Source organism: Cucumis sativus, chromosome 4 (genome assembly GCF_000004075.3).
Source record: "Cucumis sativus cultivar 9930 chromosome 4, Cucumber_9930_V3, whole genome shotgun sequence".
Lineage (NCBI taxonomy): Eukaryota > Viridiplantae > Streptophyta > Magnoliopsida > Cucurbitales > Cucurbitaceae > Cucumis > Cucumis sativus.
Window position 1 is genome coordinate 23878634 of NC_026658.2, and position 11134 is coordinate 23889767.

General features: G+C 34.6%; 2 protein-coding genes across 5 annotated transcripts; both read right to left on the reverse strand.

Annotated features, from left to right (window-relative positions):
- Positions 1 to 26: 26 nt before the first annotated feature.
- On the reverse strand, positions 27 to 2589 carry LOC101219403 (pentatricopeptide repeat-containing protein At5g65560). The gene is made up of 2 exons (XM_031884166.1): positions 922 to 2589; positions 27 to 375 (listed from the first exon to the last, which is right to left on the reverse strand). The coding sequence occupies exons 1-2, from the start codon at positions 2371 to 2373 to the stop codon at positions 367 to 369; spliced, it is 1461 nt and encodes a 486-aa protein (XP_031740026.1). The 5' UTR covers positions 2374 to 2589; the 3' UTR covers positions 27 to 366.
- A 1171-nt stretch (positions 2590 to 3760) lies between these two features.
- LOC101205812 (protein SPA1-RELATED 3) lies at positions 3761 to 10731 on the reverse strand. 4 transcript variants are annotated; one of them, XR_969333.2, is made up of 8 exons: positions 10397 to 10731; positions 9290 to 10153; positions 8970 to 9127; positions 6338 to 7307; positions 6069 to 6261; positions 5674 to 5985; positions 4783 to 4842; positions 3761 to 4331 (listed from the first exon to the last, which is right to left on the reverse strand). XR_969333.2 is itself a non-coding variant. In XM_004141175.3 (8 exons), the coding sequence occupies exons 2-8, from the start codon at positions 10007 to 10009 to the stop codon at positions 4146 to 4148; spliced, it is 2553 nt and encodes an 850-aa protein (XP_004141223.1). In that variant the 5' UTR covers positions 10010 to 10156; positions 10397 to 10725; the 3' UTR covers positions 3761 to 4145. The 4 variants fall into 4 exon arrangements, 3 of the variants coding, with proteins under 3 accessions (XP_004141223.1, XP_011654072.1, XP_031740149.1); XM_004141175.3 differs by having other exon boundaries at positions 6115 to 6261; positions 9290 to 10156; positions 10397 to 10725; XM_011655770.2 differs by having other exon boundaries at positions 6115 to 6261; positions 10397 to 10724.
- Between the last annotated feature and the right edge of the window lie 403 nt (positions 10732 to 11134).

The following is an 11134-nucleotide window of genomic DNA, read 5'->3' on the forward strand; positions in this document are numbered from 1 at the left end:
CTTTACGCTACTTTACTTGATTCTCATTAAAGATTAAATTTTTTTAATAAGCATTGACAATGGTTGGCAATTGACATATTAATGGTGTTACATTAAAACGATTGGTGAGACAATCAACAAAGAAGCTGATTTGAAGGATTGAATCCTGCAGTAGAAGCGACTTCCGATTCAACAATACCAAACTCAGATTTACATAACATCTCAAACATCTCATGTTGTTTAAATTTTAGGCTAAGCATACAATTAAAGGATTTAGAAGTATTACCTTTGAAGACCTTCGTCAAAAACTTCTCCAAAATCTTTTTTTTGTGTCCGAGTTAAGAAGACCTCTTTCTTAGCAAATTGGACACTTCCAATGGATCTTCCCTATGGAAGCTGTTTGAGAGAGTAAAGGGAATTCAATACTCGTTGTTTTAATTATGATGTTTATTATGCCCTGAGCTTAATTTAATGGGTAATTCTTCTTTTTTATTTCTTTTTTCGTGTGCTTCTGAAATTTTTTTTACTTCATTCACCTATAGATGCATGTATGTATAATATATATGTAATGAGTTTTATCCTTGTGTCTCATTGGAAAACTATTACAATCCAAATGGTTGAACCAATTAATGTAGTTCTTAGACAGCATTCATTCCAACAGACACGTATAACTAATTGATTAGCATCTTAATTATAAAAGTATGTATTAGTCATTAAATTGGATGTGAAACTAATAATCAAATTTTCATTAAAAAAAATAATCAAAGCATCTATTTCATTTGAATGGCCTAACCACCTTTATTTGGTTCAACTTTTTGTACTCTTTTTTTTAAAATCAAACTACTCACTCTTCATTTAGTTCTCACTCAAACTTGGCATACAAAATTAGAACAATCAAACAACAAAACATTATTCAGTTTGAATGCCACTTTGTAAACTTACATTGGAGATTTTTCTCTTCAAATCATTGGCTAAATCTCCCCTGCCTTGAACCTGAAGCTTCTTCAGAAGTCTCGTGTACACATGAAAGTGTGGTTTAAGACCTGCATCCATCAACTCAGAAAGAATTTTTTGAGCATCAACTAAGTTTCCTCTTTTCTCATGAAGAGTTGCAAGCAAGCTATATGTTGCATTCTGTGTCGTGACATATTTCAAGCTAGAATCAACTGCATACTGATACGCTTCCTCGTATCTTTGTGAACTGAAGTAGCTTTTCACAAAGGCAGCGTGTGTCGAAAGGCGAGGCATAAGACCCCCTGCCACCATCATGTCAAGATAGCCGAGTGCTGATTCAATGTTACCAATTTTGCAGAGATGGCAGATAATGATTTCAAATGTCAAAGAGTTTGGAGAACAATTTTGTTCGAGCATTTCTTCAAGCAGGTTATGTGCTTCACCAAATTTGTCATTCTTGCATAAACTACTGAGCAGATAATTGAGAATCCCCGCATCTGGGATACAACCCACTTGCCTCATCTCATCAAGTGTACATCGAGCTCCTTCGAAATCTTTTTGTTTACATTTTTCCCGAACAATTATATAGTAGAAAGATGATCTTTTCTCAGTTATCTCAATCACAAACTTGGCCATTCCAAAAGAACCAAGGGAACAGAACATCTCAATCAATGCCATGATCCCAGATAATCTACAAGTTCCTCCCGCTTCATTCAACAACTTAACAAGTTTTACAACAGAAAGTTTCATTGAATGTTCATTTGATAGTGGAAGTAAAAACCCAAATGCTTTGTGGTTTAGCTCAATTCCTTTGAGACCAAACTCAATCAGAACAGGAAGAATCCCCTCATAATCATCTAATCTACCAAAATTATCAATAAGTAGACTGTAAACATCAGAGTTACAAGGAAATTTACAGGATTGAACACTAACCCAGTTGAAAAAACGAGAGGCAGAAATCTTATGCTTATTCAGCATCTCCAAAATCTGACCAACTAAAACATTAGTTAAACGTACATTCGGAGAATCCAACTTGGACTCCAAATCCTCTTGATTTTCCCGAATGATATTGATAATATTTGATAATTGATTGGAAGTGACATTCCGTTTAGACACATTTAAATTACCAGTCCCACATTGACGCTTCTCCAACGAAAATGATGAAAATGCACGGCAGCTTCTGTAGTGGTGTCGAAACAATGCAAGATTCAAATCCGATGTTCCGCCATTACATCTCTCAAACAAACACAACGAAGGCACGGATTGAGAAGTTGAATTGCAGATTAAGGACGACCCAGCAGCAGAATCGGACGCTAGTATGGTATAAAATCGAGAAAAGCGGTACAAAAGAAATGGAGAACGAGGAGCAAATGAATAAATAGAGTAGAAGTAAGGGTTGGAGAAATTACGGAGGTTTCGAGAAAGACAAGGAATCTCCATGGATTTCGTTGCTGTCACTGTTTACGGAGAACTGAAATGAAGAAGAGTCTGGGGACGGGACATAGCTCCGGTGGCTTCTCCGGTAACGAGATGCTTGTAATAGTAGAGAGAGGAAAAGGGTAGGGAGGAAGGAGGGGGTATTTCCTTCGCCATTTCACATCCCTAAAAAACAAATAACTTATTGTCAAGTTCAACCTTTGATGAGTCTTGAGGTCATTTAAAGCAAAATTTAGACTAATAGCTTAATTTTAATTCTATCATAAATACTATTGATAATATATTCACTATTAGCGTGTGCTTATGGTCATTAACTACGTATTTAATGAGTGTCTATCAAAATAATACTGTCATGTAATCAATCAGACATCCAAGAATGGAGAGAAATTCCAATAATTTGGAGGAAGTGGGAAATTATGAGATTATCAATTACTTAATTACTTAATTATTTTCTTATTTCTTTCTTTCATTATATATTATATTATGAGATACTTTCTAAAATACTAAAGTAAATTAAAATATTTATAAACCGTAGTAAAATTTTGGATTGATAATCTATTACTGCAAGGAGAGAATTTGCTATAGTCCTAAATATTTTGTAAAATTTGCTAATTTTAAAATTCTTTTTATATTATATTTTTTCTTTCGTTATATATTATTTTATTTTAATATTATATTTTTCTTATCCCTCCAACAAATTCATTATATTACGGTTCATAAAAAAAATTTGAGAAATTTTTAAAAGTAGTAAATTTTACCGAATATTTACAACTTATAGCAAATTCTATTACAGAAAGTGATTATTATTTTAATTTATTTTGCTATTTTTAAAAATATCCTATAAATTTTTTGTTTTTTTATTAATAAAGTCAAGTTTTCAGATAAATTTAAACTTATCAATTATTAATAAAAAAAATATATTTATTTAATATAAATATATCCAAATGCATTTCTTACTGTATTAAATATGGCATAGTATGTATGAGTCAATCAAATTAGATGTGAAATTAATAATCAAATTTTTATTTTAAGAAAAAAATAATGGATATCAAATAGTTGCATTTTTCTTTTGATTCATTTTTATTCTTTTAAAAAATAAATTTAATATCTTCACCAACAAAACAAACTAAAACAAAACGTATATAGATATATAGCGCATCACCTCGCCCCTTCTCAAAGAAAAATAAATATTTTCACCATTACCTAATTGGAAATGTTTAGGTTAAACATAAGAAAGTGTATCATTATGAAATAATTTGATTTAAAAGTTAATTTTAATTAGTTTTGACTATATAGTATAGAAGTTCTCAAACCAATATCTATGTCCAACCATCCCATTAGAATGCATATATTTTGAACTTACAACGATTTTCATAGAACAATGTAGAGATCACATTAAATAATTTCTTTTAGTGAGAGTGAGGGAGAGAGATGCAAAGACTACAATATACTGGATTGCTCTGAAGAATTTTGCATTCGATTTATACATGAATAGGGATATCAACTCACCCCCACCCCCACACTTCCCTCTTCCTCTTTCTCTTTCTCTCTTACTCTTTGAATTTCTATCTACAAACTTGAACGCCACCAATTTCTTCCAAACAAAAGTCCCCAACCCACTCTGATATAATGCCAAATTATTGTTGCTTAATATTAAGATCTAACCTTTGTAAAAAGTTGTAGCTGCATGAGCTTCTTGGGTACGCAACATATTTCTCTGCCTCAATTTTTCTGCAAACAAGTTACACCCTTATTTAAGGCATTGCTCCTCTCTTCTAAACCATTTCCAAAATTTTGATATGCCCAGTTGAGTTTGCAGCTACTAATGAAGACGACTGACTTCGCCAACAAACCGAAGAGATAAATTGTGCGGAGTCGTCCATTTCATGACTTGAAAGAGGATCGATTTGAAACTTGTACGACAATGCGGGCATTGGAAAGGCTTTGTGGTAGACGAAAACCTACATCCAGGGAATAGAAAAACATTCCAAGAGCTAATGAGATAATAATTGATCAATAACAACAATAATACATGTTATTTTTCGAACAGCAACGATAATGATCTATGTTCTCGTAGTATGAAAAAGAGGACAGGGGGAAGGGGTCATATTTTGATCTAGAGAAACCAATATCCATCTTTATGTGTTCATAGTTTCATATTGAAGAGTGCTCATATTGCTAAATTGGAATTCACAACCCTTAAGCATATGACAACATAAAATTTTGTCCTGACAAGAACGGATGGACAGAGATTTCTTAGATGCAGTTTTGAGGAATGAACAGAAGGAAGAAGCCAGTGAAATAAAGAATGAATCATTGGTGGCAACAAGAAATGAGATTAAGGTGGTATTATCTAAAATTGATGGAAATGGATTTTAGCAATAAACAAAAAAAATGGATGCAAAAACTAACCTCATTTGTCTCTGAACCTGTAGCAATGTAACCATCAGAAACGGACAGCCCCACAAAGTTCTGCAATAGAAATTTAAATAGGCCATCAGCTATTCGTCAACTTCAGTGCTTTTACAGGGTAAGAGGCTTTTATTGTCAGATGGGGGATAGCAACCCATATAACATTTTAGTATTTTACAGATATTAACAAACAACTATAAGTAACCCTAAGTACTGCAAGAGATGGTGAAAAGGGTTGAAAGAAAAGGAAGCACTCCGTAGGTTGATTTATTGATGTTTTGACTTATTGGACAAAGATTCTTCTCCAAACGAAAATATATAATTGTTTTATGACCCTCTTACGGATGCCTTTCCTCTTATGTGATCCTCTTGGTAACCAAAGTATATAACTATAGGCTCATTTAAAAAATTATAGCATTTTTTTTAATCTAGAAAATGGTTAGTGTTTCCCAATGAAAACAGTTTTGGTGCCGATAAGTTCGCACCAACTACTCATAATTATTTCTTCTACTATTTGAGGAAGTTGAACTTCATTTCGTTAGGAAACGATAATAGAGACTACTCAACAAAGTAACCATTCAACCGTGCACTCTATAAACTATAACCAAATAAGATAATCAGAAGTTCCTATTAGGATTCCTTTCCACCTTCCATTCTCCTTCCATTCAATTTTTTTAATGAAAAAACCAAAAACCAAATGCAAAAGAGCTTCAATTTGGCTAAACCAAAAAATTGATGCCAGCACCCACTGTTTCCTAATCTTTTGGGATAAGAATCCACCATTTCCAAGTTAATACATAAATCCGAGTGAGAGAAATTATTTACCTTTTTGCCAGAGCAGATGAAAAACACTAAAATACGTAATCAGATTTCCACAAATAAAATTTGTACCTTAATATTCATGTGGCCTGTGAAGGACTGAACTGGAGAATCAACAACCCGGGATGTGGACATGGACAAATCCCAGAGCTTCAAAGTGTTATCCGTGGATGCAGAAACAAGAGTGCTTGAGTCTATATACTTGACGTAACTCACAGTTTTGTTATGTCCAGTGAAGGTGCACAAAGGTACTCTTATATTCCGCATGTCATAGTAATAAATTTTGTGATCAGCTGAACCAAATGCAAGTGACCGACCAGAATCCACAGGAAATTGTACACAGCAGACATTGGCTTTTGTTCTGATTGTTCCAATACTTATACCCTGCAGTAGCAACCCAAGTAAGGAACAAATTATCAAACATTCCACATAAATATCGTTAGCATGCAATTAGATTACTGTAGTACGTTTAGTTTCAAAGCTGACATCCACCAAGTGGAAAAATAGAATTGCCTGATTGATACTCCAGAGCTTAACTGATCCATCATCACTCCCACTTGCCAAAATTGTAGGATCTGCTGATGAGAAGTCAATGGACCATACACGCCGCTCATGTTCTCCCATTTCAGTGACTACTTGACTTCTTGTGACATCCCATACCTAAACAAATCAAGCAACAATATGACCACAAAATAATAGAATCTCAAAGGTGAATAAAATTTATGGCATCAGTTACCTGCACTACACCCTCAAAATTACTTGAAGCAATTTGACTTTTGATGTAACGATTCCAACAAACACTGCTTAGTTTTGACCTGCTGGCCATTTCAACAACAGGGTAATGAATATCACGGTCTTCGTTCACAATTGAGTCATATCCAAACACTTTAATTTTCCTATTAACACCAGCTGTGGCAAAAAATTCTCCATCACGATCAAAACTGAGAGAACACACTAAGTTGGAGGAATTCAATAGATCTCCTTGCTTCAAGTCTGCCTTTACTTTTAACTTGCTAAAGGATAGATACTTGCACAAACCTTCCAGGAATGGACTTATCCACCCACCTTGTCTATTGTCATTGCAACTCTCTTTTGAAGCCAAATTATTAACTGAACTTCTTTCAGTTAAAACTACGGACCCCCTACCATCACTACTTACTGATGAGTGTTTAACAAACTGCCTTGATGGCTTGTTTACTCTACCTCTCATCAAAAAGTATGCTAACTCCAATTTCTTAAAGTTCTTCATTAATCGAGAACTCTTAAAAAGTACGCCTTGTTCGTTATCATTCTCTGAACTTGTCTTTGAGCAATGATCAAGATTATCACCGCATGCTTCTATATCATGGGTCAAAATTCCTGGTCTAAATCGTTTCCTTGATCCCAGAGCAGCAGAATCAGTATTCCTGACAGGAGGCATTGAAGGGAGATTTAATGGCAAATGATTGTCCTTCACAAGATCTGTGTGTGACCCAATATTTTTCTTGAAATTAGTTTGGTGCCTCATAACTTGTTCAATATCACTGCATAGAAATGAAATGGTATCTTGCAGCTTATGAGCAGCTTCCTGCTTTCTTTGTTGCATGAGCAAAAGGAATTCTAGCAGTAACTCCTGCTCTTCAATTTTTTTTCGAAGCTTGATTGCTGCTTCACGTTCTTCTAGATCATCTTTTGGTTCATTGAGAAATACACTTTGCAATAATTCACTGTAAAAGAAGAAGACAAGAAAAGCCTGATAAATGTATACTCTAGATAAATCACAGATGCACTACTAAAAGTTAGCACTATTTGCTAAGAAATAATTACATTTCCAAACAAGATGAAGTAAATAAGAATACAACGCAAGATAGGACTATAATCCAAGTAGGTGTCTGTAACATACATAAGCTCGATTTCAATATGTCACTGGTTTAGCAAAGGGCAGAGTGAGAAGAAATCACAATTATATACTGTGATAAATATTATCATTTTTTAAAAATAACTTAATACAAAAATATTTGGATATAAAAACTTCAGCAAGTAGTCAGCCTGAATTAATAGCTAGAATGTCTTGCAATTTTGTGGCAGTAGACAGTTCTCTTGCTTATAGAAGGCTCCAAAAATATTAATTTGACAAACCATGCCAAAGAGCACAACTCCTAACTGAAAGGGAGCTCTGGAAGGCTCCAAGGATATCTTCCAGCATTCTACACACGTCCTTTCTCATAACTCATAAGCATGGGCCAATAAACTGAATCTGCCAGAGATGCCTCCATAATGCTAAAAAAAGGGGATAACCACCAACTCAAATCCTTAGCTTCATTCCAAAAGATATTCCAAAGATTTCTCCATCACAACATTCATCGAGCACAATTCTGTCAGATTGGTCTGAACAACAATTCTCAGACTACTCTCTCATTCTCACTTTCTTGCTCAAGTAAATTTTACTGTAATATGACAACCCTATGTCTATGTGAAATAACCAAATCCAATTTCCTTTTATGTCGTGTGCCTCATGAAATGCAGTGGATTCCATACATCAACGCCTTCATGGAATTCCTCTCAAAGGTAAAATAGAGATTCTTAGGAGAAATGAAGAACATTGTCTTCTTTTGCTTATTTGAATGGAAAGAAATTATTAAAAAATATTTGAACGGAATAATAAGGTTTTCTCATCCATTTAGGAGTATTCTCTCTGTTTCGTTATGGTCTGACATGAAAAAGGACTTCTGAAATAACATACATTATGTTAATTAATTGCCAATTGGAGGGTTACGATAATACCCTAGAATTTTCTCCAAGGTAATATCTCATCACCACAGATCGTCTTTTGCAACTTTCCTTAGCAATAGTAACCCCGTCCTATTAGTAAAATAAAAATACTAATTAAAACAGGTGAAACAAAAATAAAATGATATCTAGATTCATTTAACTGTGGACTAGTTTGTTTAACCATGGACGCAATTGCACTCTTAACATCTCAATATTATCCAAGTTGGACCATGATCCAATCTTCAAGTAAGAGGAAATTTCTGCATTCATAGCCTGATACCCACACCTTCAAGTTAAACATTGCCTAAAAGCTTTTATAAGGATACAGGAAAAATACTCAGACAGCACTCGTTTGATTATTTGAACAAATACCAATTTGTTGAACTGCAATGACACCTTGCCCAGAAAATAAACAAGCAAAACTGTTGATACTTATCAAACAAACTACACTTTAATGTAGTTGCATGATTGTTTCTTCCAACTCAATGATTTCTGGAGAAAGCAAAGGTTCCAGTCCATTAATTGCAAACTTAGCTTTTAGGAAAGGGGGGAAAACACAAAAGGCACTAATAGCTTAGCCAAAGATTTGTAACCCAAGAATTTTGGAGGGTTCACACCTTAGCTTAGGTCGATTGGTTGGCTCAGGATGCAGTAACCATAAGCAAAATGAAGCTTCTTTTGGCCACTTCAACAGCAATTGAGTAGGAAGCACTCTATGCCTCAAGCTGGACATAGTTCTATTCTTCTCTTCTCTCGAGCTGAAGGAGCAGAATAACTGGGTCACAAGTGTCATTATCAGACAAGCTTATATGTTAAACTAAAAATAGAAAGTCCAAAGGTGCAAGTAAGTGTTAATGGTAAAAAAGGAGCCTGGGGAAGTAAAAATGGCGCCAGGCACCAATTATATAATAACACAGATGAAACTTGCAATACTAACCTCAAAAAGAAGAACTCCTAACCGGTAGATATCTGAAGCACTGGAACTTGGGCTATCCGAAGCCTCTTCTGGGCTGGTGTACCATGTAGTCTCCATGGCCAATATCTGTTTCATGGGAAACGATTGCACCTTATCTTCTGTTTCTTCAATATGTCTTCTATCTTTTTTTCTAAATTTCCCAAACCCTTCATTTAAGGATGCTTGGGCAGCATATATTGAACTTGACTGCATGCAACTAGTTTCAGACAAAGCGTTTATAGGGGTCATAACAGATCGAAAACCCTCACTTCCAAGGCTGCTTGGAAAGGGAGAAGATGATGTTTTAACCTCTGCCATTTGACTATTAATGCCATCCTCAAGAGAATCAGAGCCAGAATCTGAACATGATGCCGACTCAATAAAGGTTACATGGTTGAAAGAAGACATTACAAAGCATGAAGGACGCACATTGTGAACAACAATGCCTTGAGCATGAGCAATATTAACAATCTCCACTATTTGCCTAAATATATGAAGGCATTCAAGAGCATCCACTGATCTTCCTGGCTTATCCAACCATTGCCTCAAACTAATATCACTCCATTTATGAGAACGCAGATAAGGGTCGGCAAGTATATCTTCCTCACAAACCCCAGATATATCATCCAGGTTCCTAAGGTGATCGGATGATCCCTCCATTGTTATCCACTTAAAGCAGCACATAAGCCAGCACACAAACATCCAAAGACTGGATATATTCTTCCACTACTATCACAAACCCTTTCTTCTACCATCATCAATCTATATAAGTAGCTCACAAACGAGCCCCAAAACATATCAATATCCCCATCCTTAACTTCACAAACTCGTATGACAAATTCCCTGCTGCTGGTTTCAAATAAGAAGACAAAAAAATTAGAATACAATACTTTTCACACATATAATAGCCCACCTTCCACTCGATCAACAAAAGCAATAAATGCAAAACGAATAAAAAAACAAGAAGAAAACAAGCAAACCCCTGAGGAAACCAGTAAAACAACCCCAAAATAAACAACCCTTTTGAGAAAAGATATCGAAAATTCCCAACAAAGGGGGGGAAATATAAGGAAAACGAAGCAAACCCACCTTAAGAAAGAAGAAGAAGATCACAAAAACCACCATGAAAGTGTAGAATTCAGTTTCCGCAACAAGCCCATCATCCACAAAGCGGCGAAAAAACCCATTTCAGCATAGAAACCAGATGCTTTAGTTTGCTGTGTCCACTCCAAATTCACCACCACCTCATAAAATCCCCGTACTTTTTTTTCACTAAAAAAGAAACAAAAAAAAAAAAAGCAAGAATAAAAAAAACACACAAAATCTTCCCACAAAAAACACGGACCGTTAATATTGCATACCCAAAAAAAAAAAAGAACAAAATTCTCAATAATTTTTCTGCTCCCTCTCAAACTAAGAAACACTTTTTTTCTTCAAATTTCCCACCTTTTTTATTTTCCCCTCTTATTCTAGGGCTTCTACAAGCCACTGATCTTCATTATCCACTTACTTTATTCCATAAGACTACGTGGCATAACCATGGCCTCAGGCTGATTGTATAAAAAATGTATTTTTTATATATTTTGGCGGAATATTTTGCTTAATTTGATTATTTTATTGGCACAAGATTAGGGAACTAATTAATTAATTGGGATTAATTTTCACTTTGACCTAATGATTTGTCACATTGTCACCACTTCCAAGATTCTTAATAACCATTTCTTTTAACAAAAAAAACTTTATTGTACTAATCGAAGCAGTATCTTTACTTTCAAAGTTAATAGAATAATATTAACTATATGATTTTTATATTAACTGCGTCAGCAT

Excerpts from the sequence above, each read along its gene's own strand:
- LOC101219403 (XM_031884166.1), bottom strand. The coding sequence starts at position 2,373 with ATGGAGATTCCTTGTCTTTCTCGAAACCTCCGTAATTTCTCCAACCCT.
- LOC101205812 (XM_004141175.3), bottom strand. The coding sequence starts at position 10,009 with ATGTTTGTGTGCTGGCTTATGTGCTGCTTTAAGTGGATAACAATGGAG. Across the intron at positions 7,308-8,969 it reads ACCAATCGACCTAAGCTAAG|TGAATTATTGCAAAGTGTAT; the intron begins GTGTGAACCCTC and ends CTTCTTTTACAG. Across the intron at positions 5,986-6,114 it reads AGCTCTGGAGTATCAATCAG|GGTATAAGTATTGGAACAAT; the intron begins GCAATTCTATTT and ends TTGCTACTGCAG.